Genomic DNA, 15889 nt, shown 5'->3' with positions numbered 1-15889 from the left:
AATCTAAGCCTGTAATAAGTTGGTCAATTAGGAAACCCCTAACTGCTGAAGTGGCACTCTCCCACAGTGGTTGATAGGCTTGAAGTTCCCAAGGAGGAAAAACAGGGGTGCAAGTTGCTGTATTAAGGTAGACAGTTATACATAAGGAAGTGGCCTATCTGGAGAGGGGTGATTGCCAGAGTCATTCGCACTCTTACCACTGTTGCTTCTAATTTGGTATGAAGGGGCATCCAGTCACTACTGACATCAGAGTGAACCGAAGTGCAGACCCAGCCAGTAGCTACCCTGGGGCCAGCGCGGTTCCGACAAAATGCCTGGTAACCACCAAATGTTAGAGAGTGGTCATCACAAAAGTGCATTTCTTGGAGAGCAGGACAGAATGCAGAATAGGAGGAAGCAAGACGTTGTATTTCCGCTAGATGATAATAGTATCCATTGCAATTCCACTGGGTGATTGATTGTCAAGTCACTTGGTGAGTGGTCATTACCGACAAGGAACAAGGATAGAGTGACATCAATAAATTAAACAGTGTGGGGGCAGGGAGGGTGGCAGAGGGGTGTGTAGGGGGTGTTGCTGTGGGGAGGGGGTGGCCCTCGTCTTGGAACTTACGTTTCTTCTTCTTCTTCTCCCCCTCTTTTGGAGGTGAAGGAGGGCAGGGCACAGAGGGAGTAAAGGCATCTGCAAGATCCAGAACCAAAAGAGACCGGGCAACCTTAAGGCGCACAGATGATCTTGTGGCCTGACTGTGGTAGTGAGCTTCCAGCCTGAGAGACAGCAGGGAGAGGGGTTCCGGGGCGAGAGACCGATCACCAGCAGGTGTCTAAGAAGGAGGCACTTCTTCAGCCAGGGAGAGGAGTGGCTCCCAGTGTGGAAGTCGTGAGAACTGCTGGGGAGGGGGCAGGAGAGGAGGATAGGGATGGGGTAAGGAAGAGGTACGAGGGGGAAAGGATGTAAGAAAGGCAAAAGTTGAAGAAAGTGACACAGGATGGAGTGTCTCATATTTTTGGCAAGCCTCAGCATGAGACAGGCGATCCAGGGACTTGTACTCTTGGACCTTCTTTACTCCCTTGTAAGCTGGGCAATCTGGTGAGCAAGGGGAGTGGCAGTCATGACAATTGACACACACAGTTACTGAGCAGGGAGTTCTTGTCACTGCAGATACAGTGGCCAGGTGGTATGGGAGGGATCTTTTGGTGTGAAAGGGATGTCTGCTTAACATGTCTTCCTTACATTAACTAGCAATCTATCTTTTCCTATATAGTTCATGTATTAACTACATTAGACTAAATCAATTCAAATTAGTTAAGTTCATGTAACCTACATAAGAATAAAACTAGTAATAAAAGTGGACAGTGTTATCCTTATTACATGTATGATACATCTGTATGTATCTGAGTAAAGATAATTTGAAATAGAAACCTTCGAATTAATTTGTAACTTGTAGGATAGTGTAATGAGTAATGCAAGTAAACCTATGAGTAACAGATGATAAAATTTTCATGGCATACTGCACATACCTTGCTTTGGAGAAGAAAATCCTTGAATGTTGCCCTAATTTAATACTCGTACCACTGAGAAGATGAGTGAAACAGCCATTAGTGTCAGTGATGCTGAGAAACAGCTGCAATCATTAAAACTGAACACAGCTTCAGGGTCCAATGGGACCCCTGTCAGATTTTGTACTGAAATTGCATCCAAGTTGGCCCCTTCTATTTATAATGTATTATAGATATCTCTAACAGGGATCAGTGGCCAGCAGTTGGAGGAAAGTACACTTTCAGAACAAGGACAGCGAGTAAGGATAACAAGAAATGAACCACAAAACTATGGTCCAATGTCTTTGACATCCATTTCTTGAAGAGTTTTGGAACATATTATGAGCTCAAGTGTAATTAAGTACCTAAAAGTGAATGACCACCTCCACACTAACTAGCACGTATTACAAGAATCACTGACCATGTGAAACCCAGTTCACACTTTTCTCACATGACATACTGAAAGCCAAGGGTCAAGCCAGTCAGACAAGATGCAGTATTCCTGTACCACATCTACACTTCTTATCAAAAGCACATCATATGGTGGTATCAAGTATAATTTGTGACTGGTTTGAGGGTTTTTTGATAGGGAAGACACAGCATGATATCTCGAACAGAGATTCATTGTCAGATGTACAACTAACTTTGGGCGAGCCCCAGGGAAATGTGTTGGAACTATTGCTAGTCACACTGTATATCAACAACCTTGTGGACAATATTAAGAGTGACATTAAACTTTCCACAGATAATGCATTTATTTAGTATGAGACACTGTCTGAAAGATGTTGCACAAATATTCACAAAAATCTCAATAAGATTTCAAAATTGTGTGAAAAATGTCAACATGTTTTAAATGTTCAGAATGTCAAATTTGGCAGATCACAAAATGAAAAAAATGTAGTACCCTATGGCTATAATATCGCCGAGTCTCAGTTGGAGTCTGTCAACTCATACAAATACCTGTGCATAACAATTTGTAAGGATATGAAATGGAATGATCACACAGGCTGAGTCCTAGGTAATGCAGGTGATTACTAGGGAAATGTAATCAGCCTACAAAGAAGATTACACACAATACACCCTTGCTATCAATCCTAGAATACTGCTCAATGAGCAGGACCCGTACATTATAGGACTAACATGGGAATTAACAAGAACAAAGTAGGGTAACATGAATTCTCATAGATCTGTTGAACAATCTTAACTGGCAGACACTTGAAGAAAGACACCTACAAAATCCTGGTTAGGAAGTTTCTATCACTAAATTTAAGTGATGAATCTAGGAATATATTTAAATCCCTTATGTATTGTTCCTATAGAGAGAGTGACGACAAAGTTAGACTAATTACAGCTTGCAGACAGATGTTCAAATCATCACCCTTACCTCACACTATACGTGAATGGAACAGGAAAAGGCAGTAATAACTGTTACATCAGATTGTACCCTCTGCCATGCTCTTCACAGTGGTTTGCTTAGTATGGAAAACAATGTAGACTATGTTATTAGTAGTATAGAAGTGGGACAGAAACACATTGAGAGAGGTAAGAAATAGATTTAAGCAGTGATTATTTCAACACTCCATTAGCCAACAGAATGAGAATAAACCTAATACGTGGTACAATGGCAAGGACCTTCTGCCATGCTTTTCAGTGCAGGAACATAAGTGCAGATACAGATGTAGAAAGAGTATGGAGAAACAAGTGTAGGCTTGTATTTCAGAACACTTGTTAAGAGATCTACAGGAGGTGCAAAGAAGTAATAGGAAGGTAAGGTTGAAAAAACCAAGCACCAGACCAATGACAGATCAAAACTAAAAAATTTTGAAGTACAGTTTCATCCACAAAGTCCTCAGTAGCATATAGATGAATAAAGATTTTGTTTATAGATATATTTTGTTTAACACTGATGAACTACATACCTTATTCTTTCTGCTCTCTTGTTTCTCTGGATCATCACTTTTTTGACCACCTTCTTCACCTTTATCACTGCCTGAATCCCCCTCTTGATTTGAATCAAGACTGAAGGACACTGATGAAGTTTTCTTCCTACCAGATTCATTAACAGGAGGAGAGTCTTGGGACGTGTGAACATGAGTTGGACCTGACACAGTTCGAGGTGGTACCCATTCAGTCTTTGGTGCAAGAATTATGTCTGCATCGGAAAACACCTGCAAATGAATACGTTACATAAATACATTTAAGAAATATGAAAATGGAAATCAGAAGAACAAGAAGAAGAAGAAGAAGAAGAAGAAGAAGAAGATATGGAAGGAAGGAAAGAAAGAAAGAAAGAAAGAAAGAAAGAAACTCTGTTTTTCTAGATGACAGCAGTTTCATCACTTGCACGTCACATGTCTCAACTGTGGTGGTTTCGTGTAGGTGAATAGGTGACTGATGAATGCATGTACACTATAGTATTATTGTTTTTGTCTGTGGTGATAACAACACTGCAAGGGAGAGGGTGAAACCTTGTTTGCTATTTTGCCTCTCACTTTTGAAAAGCAACACAGGGCACTGAGCATAATGTCTCCATCTGATGTAAGAATTGCCATCAAAGATATCACACGCCTTCACTCTATGAACCTATATGGAGAATGGATTTAACCCAGAACACTAGTGCGAAGTCTGGGAATCAGCAATTTTATGTCTCCATCTCCCAAATCATGGTGGCCAAATCCTAGCAATGGAAATATTTTGAACACCAGGAGCCTAACAAATTACCTTCAATTTTAGTGGCACCATACTGTCGTGTCGTAGCAATCTTGATTATTGGACTCTGTAACGTGAGTAGTCATAAAAATGCCTCTCAGTCCCATTTAAAGTATAATTTGGAAAAATACAATAGGGGTAGAGGCATGCATCTAAGTTATTACAACTTTTGTCACCATTGTCAGGAAGGCCATTAATGTAAGGCAATAATACTACTAAAACTAATGGGTGATTGTTTTCTCATTCTGCAAATGATCAATATGTACCCATGAGTTTGATGATGCAGCTTGTACGTAATGTCTGTGAGGAAGAAGAATGTTGATTCAATTGTTATTCGTCAATCCATCGATGTTGATTTCAATTTGTGCACTTTTAGTGGATTATTGTGAAAAATCATCTATCCTTTCACACAGCAAATCACAGGCAAGCTACACTTTGTCCTGTCTGGTCAATGAGATATCAAATTCTGCATGCAAACTAACAGACCACATAGTATGACTTATTACATGAGACGTATTAGGAATGAAGAGCAAGAAATATTTTCCAACTCATTGGTGGATAGTCAGAATACACCATTTTCATGCACAAGACAAGCAATACTAAGTCTTTATTTTCAACACCTAATTAGGTATCATATGAAAATTCCAAATGAATTATGTCTGTTTTATTATCATGCTGAATTTTAGTGGAGTAACATTTAGCTACAATATAAAGAAAGGTGAAACAACAAAACAATTTATGAATCTCTCCATTGCACTATCCTTTACCCAAATCTACATGGGAAGTGCTTGGTAACTACAACTGTTGTATCGAGTCACACCGAAACTGCTGCAGTAGTCTTAGCAGCACTGAACACAGTTTACAAGAAATACACAGTGATGCAGCCAACTATGAAGTAATGGAAGTAAACAATGGACCACAAGAAAGCAAAAACATTGCAGCGCTTAGGCACGCTAATTATTGCAACTGAGGAAACCGGTGATAAGCTAGCATACAAGAAGATTATATTTCCCTGCTTTGTGTGAATAAAAGTAAATGGTTACAGTATTAAATGAAATGTAGCCTTGGTCCAGCAATCCTCAGGTCTGTTCATTGGTCCATTATGTTAATACTTGATAAATAATTCCCAAGAAATATTCTCCTGACCAGGACCCGCATAAAACAACAATATTATCATCTTTGATCACAGGTGCCACAGCAATGCCTTTGCGACGTGGTTACCATCATCGCTGGCGGCGCAGTGTACCAATGTATCGCAGTTTGAAGGCGACTGATATCGACTTGGCTGGGCAGTTTAATAAACAGCAATTGACTGGAGGGCCAAATGTTTTTCGTGGACTCCATCTGAACTTTACCTGTGATGTACAAGCAGTGCTTGGAGGTAGTACCTGGCTGACACTAGCTCAATCAACAAATCTTCCAATATTGCTTACAACAGTATCATACACCGAATACGGACTTCACAGTTCAATCACTGCATGGCAGACAAATGTACACATTCCAGAACTCCGCGATCCTTACTACTGAGATTTCACTTAATTTTATCAGATTGCAAGTCGTGTGTCAGCATTCTATTAGCTCCTATTGAAGTGCTTATTTATATTCATATTCTGCTACACTGTAACCAATATGAGGATTCTAATAAAAATTAAAAAGCAAAAACATTTCCCATGTTCCAACACTAACAAATGTAGCAATCAAATGCCTCTATGTATCAATCATGGCACCCAATAATTCAACAGATGATATCCTATCAAGTAAGACAAAACAGAACAGACACTCATTTTTCAATCGACAGAACATTCCATCTAACATAGGCAACAAGTGTTAAGAAGTGTCAGTTTATATGGCCCATAGTAGTTGAATGGTCTTTGACAATGTGTGTGAAATACCTGTAATGTTGAAATAGAACCTTGACTATCCATCACATTCATTATACATACTAGCTCCGTGTACATCACCTAACTTGCTCACTAACTGCGGCCAGAAATTTTATTTAAAATAAGCTGTTTATTTTTACAGACTTCATATATGATATTTTATTAATTTTCATACCTCAGTACTTCTGATCACATTAGACACTAATACATTTTGGACTCCTCCTTTTGAATTGTCCTCTTGAAATGCGCATCTAAAAACCATGAACGCAAATGATTGCACAACCATCCACATTTAGGTCAATTTTTCAGTCACCTCATGTGTTAGCAAGGGAGTATGTTTTATAAAGAAAACAAACAAGCAAGCAAGCAAGCAAGCAAATAAATATTCAAACACTAACTATATAATTGTAACCACCCAACATAGTACAACATACAGACTGTCAGATGAGAAAAATGATAGTTCAGAATAAAACTAATGGGTATGAGGCACTCAAGACAACACAGAATGAATAAGAGAAAATCAAAATCACACACCGAAAAATGAAAGAATAAAATTTACAATGTAATATTAAAAGAACAACAACAATAATAATAATAATAATAATAATGAATTAAAGAAATTTCAGTAATGGCCGGACACCCATTGGAAATTCCTGCTCTGTAACAGTAGTGATGTCAGCATCATACATATTCACAGCTCAGCTGAGACATGAGTGAGCTAAAAGCTTTCAATTTATAATTGGAAGCACTGCTACATCCAAATGTAAAGAGTCAGTTCCAAATTACTTGCAAGGCTGTGTGGTGCAGGTGACAGTCCAATATTGCCAGATATGTAAGATAACATGTAGTTCAAGCCACCACCACTGTGGAAAAACTACATGCCTAAGTAATGTCACTAGAAATCTGTTAGGTCCATGCAAATCTTTCAAACAGTTACAAGGCACAGTATGCTTTTGCACTTCACATTGTGTTCTCGTAATGTTCAGGTGTCATTAGGAAACATATTTTGCTCCACAGCAATCAGCAGCAAAGTTTCAGTTTCAAGTTACTTTGTTTTATGTATTGCAGTTTGCCAAAGGAGTCCACACACTTCTCTATGGAAGTCAGAACTACTTACATCACTGCCATAATTCAATCCTGATATCTGAATGGACTGCTTCCAATAAACTTTCCAATCTGACTTGATCGGAGTTGGAGGCATTTCTTGCTGCTGAACATAGTATCGCTTCAATCGAGTGACTATTTTTTCAGCATTCCTTTTGCATGTTCATTTTCACGGCCGTGTTTCTACGTTATGTGGCCTATATAGCAATACACAAACACTATACTCTTGTAGAGACTGTGGGGCTTCATACTTCCATTCCAAAGGGTGCCAAGTTGTTTAAGCAAGCCAGGTAAATTTAAATATATTACAATAAATTATTAAAAATCATAAACTTATCACTAATAATACAAAGAATAAAAAGAATAAAAATTCATTAACTAAAAATAAAAGGAAACTGGGGGGCCTGGGGGTGGGGGTGCAATGGAGAATTTATAGGAGCGGAACTGACAGAAAACTTTGTGAATGCATACAAAAGAGTGCCACAGCAACATAAAATGCTGAATATTATTTCCATCTGTGTGTTATACAAAAATTCTAGTTGAAGGAAACCACTCATATGGATACTGTGCCAGTGAAGAGCTGAACAACCTGTGTACAACATATCTTGTAAATGAGAGTGCTACATTAGAGGTACATACTCTATGTCACTGGCTTTCAGTCTTTATGAAGGAGTACTCAAATGACTGTCCTCCTCCACAGCATAAGCAGAGGACACAGGTTTGATTCCTGGTAATGCCAGGGATTTTTCTTTGGTGGAGGAGTGGTCTGGGGTGCACTCAGCCCCATGAGACCAACTAAAAGAGGTACTCAGAGTGGCGGCTCCAAGGTAAGGAAAACCGTCAATGGCTGAGCGAGAGGTGTGTGCCTCCATGCCACACCGAATGATGTCACTGCCAGATGATGAAATGGCAACTGGTCAGTCCCAACTGGTGCATGACCTGAATGCAGAGCCTTCCACCAGTACCTTGTCTCCTACCTTCCAAGCTATTATATAGTTTAGCTTCTTTCACAAAGAGTTAGCTGTATTGATCTAACAATCGAGCTAATACTTAAAAGCACAGCAGTATTAGCAAGGGTGTACAGTAATGGAAAATGAGAGTTAATGGAAAGCTTATAGCCAAGTACTGGAAATGACATTGCCATTGGTGTTCCCTACTTAACTTTCACTCTGAAATTTGACTAATGTAAACAAGGAGTAAGGTGGTTATGAATTCAATTGTCCTCACTTTGTTACTTACTCTACAGAAACCCTAAGACCTTAACAAGAATTCAGTTGCATATGATGTGTAGCCTTAACAGCGGAGACAGGAAGTGAGTACCTTTTTAAATGTGGCACTACAGAATAATTCTGAAGACTGGATGGGTATACTGAGTAACTAACAAGCAGAGACCGAATTGAATGGGGAAGGGTGGATTGGGTTGGGTTGTTTGGGGGAAGAGACCAAACAGTGAGGTCATCTGTCTCATCGGATTAGGGAAGAATTGGGAAGGAATTCGGCCGTGCCCTTTCAAAGGGACCATCCAGGCATTTGCCTGGAGAGATTTAAGGAAATCACGGAAAACCTAAATCAGGATGACCAGATGTGGGATTGAACCGTCGTCCTCCCGAATAGGGAAGAAATAATCTTCATGGCCTAACTTTAGTAAAAGAAGGAATTGTTGATTTGGTAGTGGAGAGAACTGAAGAGTAGAAACTCTCGAGGGAGGCTAATGCTTGTGAACAGCAAGCAGATTCAAATGGTTCAAATGGATGTAGGGTGCAATTTTATGCATGTGAAAAGAATTGCAAAAGATTGACCTGTGTGAGTAACTGCAATGAATCAAGACCACCACTACTAAACAAAAGGGATGCTACTTAGGAAGTGTAGTATTTTCTGTCAGCTGTTGTCTTCTGGTTGAGAGATAAAGAACTGAGAACTTCTCCTCCTATGAAATACTTTGCCAAGTTAAGCACAATGATTACACCATTTGGTTTTGTGTTCTTCAACAACAAAATTCACACTTGCACAAGAGGCAACTTTTTTGTGTAAATCCACTGAGAGACGTCAACTACTGTCCTCAGTTTAAGTAAATAGTTATGTGGCAGGATGACAAGAGCAAGATGGAGGCAACCAAAGAAATGTGTGGCATCACACACATGGTACATTAAGATAGGTGAAAAACTTATCTCACAGAAGATTATTTAGTAGCAACATAATATCTGTCCTCTACTACTACTACTACTACTACTACTACTACTACTACTACTACACATTATAGTCAACAAACTAAGCAGATTTCAGGTAACTTGCATGAGAAGTGAAGTAGAATGTAGTACCACTGCGTCAACTAGATACCCCCTAAACATGGTCAATCAGAGATAATGGTGTTAGATTAAATTTGAACAGATGAAGAAATCAGGAGTGAGTATGGGAAATACCTTTACACTGGTAGCCATTAGTAATCCTATCCTGTTGCAAATAGAGAATGTGTAATAATGTGTGTTTACTATAACTCAATACATTAGTAGCATTGAAGGTGTAACAGAGAAAGTGTAACCCTAAGGGATGGGGGTGGGTGGTAATGTTTGCAAATGCTTTAGGATTAAAATACTAATGGGGGAACTATATTACATACAAAAGAGGCTATGTCAAATTTTGAAGGAAAGGAGCAACAAGCTTGAACTGGCACATGCAGAGTGTTATTTGGTCAAAAACGTTTTCAAAATCTTGTTGGGTGTTTAATTCTGACAGTTAAAATTGGCTTGTCTTATATCCGAAGGTACAATATAAACTATTATTGCGTGCATGGATTTCAAACAATATCCAATTATACTGAATAATCAGGAAGAGTGAACACACTGTTAAGTTGTTGCTCAAAATTGACTCCTTCAGTTGAAATGCAGAAAAATGAACAGTAACACAATGGTTAGAAAATGAGAAGGGCAGCATTTTCCCGTCCTTTGAGGCACTGTGAGAGGAATAGCACACACAGAAATAAACTGTTTGTTGAAATGTAAGTACACTATGTGGAAAATGTCAGAACAGTAAATAATGTCAATGTGACTGTTGTAGCCTCTCAACAGGCTGTGGCACTCTGAAGATATTACAAGAAAACGAACAGGTTAATTCTGTAGAAGTTCTTCTGGCTTGAATAGATTATTATATCCATATCATGTTGAATGTTGCCTTCTTACAGCGAGTGAAGCAAAACCAAATAGTTACCTTCTTACTAGGTAATACAATAGGTATTTCCTCCTCCTCCTCATCTTCCTGCTGTTCCTGGACTGAATGAGTTCCAGGTGGTTGTGCCTGATCTCCAAGTGCTCCTACTTCTCGGATATCTATGCCAGAATCATGGCAGCTGTGTTTCTCTAGCAGGCCATCACATGGAGCACTTACTGCTGTGTCATTTCTTTCTCCATCTGCTTCAAGTTCATCTTTTTCCAAGGAGCGATCTCGTTCGCTGCTAGGTACAGCCCAGTGATGATCAATACAAGAGCGACGTCGCTCTTCTGCAGATCTCAGTGCCTTTATAATATCATCATCATCATAGTCATCATCATCTGCTTCAGTCGTCTCTTCTACACCGTCCTTTGTCTGAGAACCAGAGGTGCAAGATTCAAAAGACACCTGTTGGGTATATATTTATCACACTGTTAAAAAATAAAAGTTTACCTTATAGGTAAAGAAGTAGAAATGAAAATTAGTCTTGAAATTGAACTTTAAATATGCCACATTTGTATAAATCCTACTTTGTTGGAGCATTAACCATATCAAAGTTAGTTAGTTGCGAACATCAGGGACGTAATCGAGTCTATTTGCTCCCTACAACTGTTGCAGTTTTGGTATTCAGTTCTATTTGTGATTAAACATTTCAAACTTTTCTTTCGAATAATCTTCTTTAACCTCTTATTCTTGTAATAAATTAACCAAAGACAGATTATATATGTATCATTCCTGCATGTATCCCAGTGGACAGTATATTCTGAATAAAAAACTACACCTTATATGGGGAAACAGTGACCAACCACTTAAGAAAACTATTTGTCTCTATTGGTGACACTTATTTGTGAACCCTCAAGTTGTAAAACAATGACTCGCCATCTTGGTTCCGTAACAGAGTCACTTAGCTACCTGACCTGTCGCAATTCTTTCATAGCTGTGACTATTCATGTATTATTTGAAAGCAGAAATGTACTATGATATGCAGGATGTATGCATTGGACCACCTGATATCACTGTTTTGAAATAACCCATTGAAACTGTAACCAAACCTAAAAATCATACAAATCTCTAGTTGAGGATACGCAGTTAGTACCACTATTAAGGGATAATATATGGTGTCTCTAATCTTGATGTCATGGACTGAGTAACAGTCACTATGAACACTCTACAACTTTCAGTCACGTTTACTACAATCATTTGCTGAGAAGTACAATCATTATTTTTGCTGGATCACTCTTTTGTTCTCACCAACATATTCTTACATTCAGGTGTGTTTCAATCAGGAACAGCACACTCCAAAATTGTATTAATGAGATCCAAGATAAGAGGAAGGGCAGCACATGTCACAAATATTTAACGTGTTTACTGCAGATCAATTTCAGCTGATGTGTAACTATTTTCAATGCAGTAATAACCAGTACTCAAATATAATTATTATAATGACGATAGATGTACAGTCACTGAAATCAACTAGCAATAAACAGATTAAAAGTTTATGACCACTGCAGTCCTCCATCCTATCTAGGGTATTCTCTTATTCCCTCTACACTCTCTTTTCTTCTGCTATCTGACCACCATCAACAGCTGTGGAGGTCATAACAGATTCCCTACAAACCATCTCTCAAGAGGTAAAGCTGGAGAGCTGCTACTTGTAGGTGATGTTTCAAGCTTTGTACACACCAGTTTCAGAGTTTCCCCATCGGAAAAATTATCATAAGTTACTATTATCTGCATCCTCTGAAAAAAGTTGCATTTCACTTGATTTAACTGCCAACATTTGGTGTACTGATCTATCTTCTCTACAACCTATGTTTATTAGGGATGGTATGTAACAATATAGTGGAGATGCCGAATCGCAGATACACACAGAAAAAGACTCTGTGTGTGTGTGTGTGGGGGGGGGGGGGGGGGCACAATATTTTTGACAAAGCTTACTTGTAGGTTGAAAGCACTTTTTTGTGTCCTTTTGTTGTGTCTATCTGCAACTCAGCATCTCCACTATATGGTGAGTAGCAACTGCTCTTTTCATAAAATTGTTACATACCATCTTCAATTTTCCATTGTTTTATTGGGGGTTGTGCATTTATGCTAATGAAAATATTATTTTAGTACGTTCAGCTACAGAAGCCACTAGTACTACTGCACACAAAGCATTTCTAAGTACAACTAGTCCATACATTCATTTCAAGATCCAATAAGATGCTAATTTCTGCTATTTTTAAATTATACTACATTACACCTCTTTGAACACTCCTGTATATTTAAACTAAACTATTACAGTCATCTGCACAAGGGAATGCAAAACTTGTCTGGAACTAAATGGGAAACTTTGTAATTGCATATAATGCCCCCTATTACATTTTTACGAGTTTCCACATATATATGTTTTACTAATATACTCAGATGTGATAATCTAGATGCTGTAATTTGTTCCTCATTGGCCAAATGTAACTAATGTATTTTACAAGTTTAAATTGAGGTAATAGAATACATAAAAAAAACAGAAAGCTGTTCAATTTACATACAGTTTTGTATTATGTAGGAAAAGGGACACAGATGAAACAATCCATATCAACAACATTTACATACTGTTACACTCTGATATTTAACAACAGGCTAAAACTTCTGAATGCATGAGATACTGGAAGGTACCCCTTCCACAGGCTGAAGTTTCTCCCTCACAGTACCACATTCATGGACAGCATATCGTCAAGTGACAAATAAAATGTTGCCTAGTACGAAGATATTACTAAGACCTTCACAGATAGGTATTACCCTTCAAACCTTGTCTGCAAAACAGATCTAATCTACCATATCCACAGAAGCCCTCAATTCCCTGAACTCTCACCATCCCCAAACTTCTGCCAACAATTAGCTTTGAAGAAACACCCTCCACATCACCCAGGATCAGCCTAGGTTGGAACAACTAAACAATATCTTCTATCTTCATGCTACGCCAACTTCCAAACCCCTGCCCAATCTTTCCAAAACAGCTAACTTACCCTCTACCTATGCAATAACTGGTTTCCTTTATTCCTTTCATAATTTGTATTCCAACTACAACTTCCCAGTATCATGCAAATACATGTAATATTTCCTTATAAGATTTTCTGTTTAACAACAAAAATCAGAGCATTAGTACAGTACACTGCAGGATTAACAGAATAATTTTAGACTTTAGCTCCACCCACTTTCCTTTTTCTTCTTTTGGATAATTACCGCTTAGTTTGTCATAATCAATAACTTTTCTAGTAATCTACTGTGCTCCTAATGATATGTAATATTCTTATGCTGTTTAATATTAGTAAGAACTTTCAGTGGGAACAGTTTGGATTTATATACAGTGTTGTTGTATTTTTCGCTACAAGATCAATAAATTGGTCCCTTACTACTACCACACTCATCATTATTCACAGCATTAATTTTTCTCCCTGGCAGAATCAGTATTTTAATTGCACTTCTATTTTCATCATTACAATTACTTGCACAATTATTTCTTAACATTTCTAACTTCCCTGTTTCTGTTCCCTCTCATGCAAGTCACAGTCCAGCTCTGTGGTCAACATTCAGCTCTCTGACTAAGCAGAGCTGTTGATATGCCACCAACACAAACTGCTAAATCTCAAATTAGCTAGATAATAGATACTGCCTTAACATCATAAATTTGCAACAAAGTAATAAAATAGCAAATACTATGAACAACCACCGTGTTCTTTTGTGTCTAACTTTAAAAATAATTGTGAACAAGTCATTAACTTTTTTCCACAAATTACTTAATTTAGGACAAAACATCAAGCTACATTCAAGTTAATAATCTTTAACTTACACTGTTTTGCTGCTGTTGTTTTGGCACTCTAGTTAATATTAGTATTTCCTATACTGGTAGCCATTAGAACTGGGCCATCATGAAGGGGCATGCAACGAACTTCAAATTGACACGAACAGAGTGAAGACAAGGGCACGGAAAAAACAATTCCCAGACGAAAAAACACTTTCTCCACATTCAGTGACAGTATACTTTCCCTCAAAACTGTAAAACTTATTAATCATTACGCAACAGCATAGAAGGTATTGGTACTTTCAAAAGCAAAACCTAGCAAAAAATTAATGTGTTTTGGAAAGATATTTTATGTATAGCAATATGCACACTTCCTGTTTTTTTATTTCGAAAGTAAAGTATTAATTCCACCTAATACAGCACGTTAGTTTGTGAAGCACTGAAATGGAGATTGTGATGCACTTCTGTCAGCCAATTGTAGCTCCAGTCATGTTATCCCGCCAGCGAAAGACAGCAGATATTCAGAACATAGACACATGATGCAGTCAGCCAATAGCAAATCATTGTCAAGTAGCGTGAACACACAAATAAGACAAGTCCATGGTTTAAATTAATATACAAATAGTGTTGCTACAAGAAAATATAAACTTTCACAAATAATATAGGTTTTTTTTGTCTGTGTTACCCTTTAAGATATATCAAACACAAAAGTGCCAGTAAAATTATAAATTATGACAAAAATGTCTGATCTTCCGGCCCCGAGATTTTTCTAAGTGACTAGACCTCAAAGTGTGAAGTTTTGAATGAGAGTCAAACACAAGTAACACTATTCATCTTGCGTGAAAGAAATTTACTTTGAAATTAATGCTTACCAAACAACCATTCACAATATTTTCCTGTGACCTATTAGTAAAGTAAACAGCTGCGATGCCATGCTCATCAAAAGCAGTTTTCTGTTACAAAGTACTGAATAATATTCGTCCTAAAGCCATTGACACACTTTGCTATTAGCGGACACTTGTGTGCACAGTGTGTTTTGCTGTCGTAAATGGAACATTTTCTTTGCAGCTGAAGTTTTATATTCACATTTTTCTCCCTCTTATGTTATACTGCTGCATTATTATACTGCAGTAGTGGGATAAAGTAAAATTCATGTTTGAGTATCAGTTCTTACCTGTCAAAATTACAAAAACTTAAATCAAAACAAGAACAATGAAAAATTCCTGGAATTCTAAAAAATTCTCGAGTTCTTCCCAGTTTTCTCCTGGATGAAAAAAATCCCCAAGTCTTTCCCAGATGACCCTGCACGAAGTTTGTTATATGCATGAGTATGCAAATGATTAGCATTTTAGTGCACATGGACAAAGTGCGTAGGAGTAATGCCATTTATATTTCGTATATATTGAAAGATTATGTAGCAGGTTTCCCAGTCACAAATCACATTTCTATGTTTGTAGTTTGTGGCATGTTTACATTATGAGCAGTGTAAGAAAACGGAACAATTGGACAGCCTACATGTGAGTGACAGCAGCAGAATCCTACTGCTCAAGACGACATTGTACTGTCCATATGAATACTTTTCTTGCTGGAAACAATGTCTTTCTTTATTTTTAGGTACATGATCTGGTTATTCCACACCTCACAGCGAAATGAATGACGTATTTGTCCTCTTAAG

The 15889-nt window shown here is 38.0% G+C and overlaps 1 protein-coding gene across 1 annotated transcript in view; it reads right to left on the bottom strand.

The window, feature by feature from the left end:
• Nucleotides 1–15889, bottom strand: part of LOC126328053 (nuclear receptor coactivator 7-like) — a 771498-nt gene that overhangs the window by 240310 nt on the left and 515299 nt on the right. Inside the window, 2 exon segments of the mRNA XM_049995955.1 lie at nucleotides 3456–3704; nucleotides 10434–10841. Of these exon segments, the coding sequence (XP_049851912.1) occupies nucleotides 3456–3704; nucleotides 10434–10841 (657 nt within the window).

This window comes from Schistocerca gregaria, chromosome 2 (assembly GCF_023897955.1).
Source record: "Schistocerca gregaria isolate iqSchGreg1 chromosome 2, iqSchGreg1.2, whole genome shotgun sequence".
Taxonomy (NCBI): Eukaryota; Metazoa; Arthropoda; class Insecta; order Orthoptera; family Acrididae; genus Schistocerca; species Schistocerca gregaria.
Note: the sequence above shows the minus strand (reverse complement) of the source record. Positions and strands in the feature narration are given on the sequence as shown.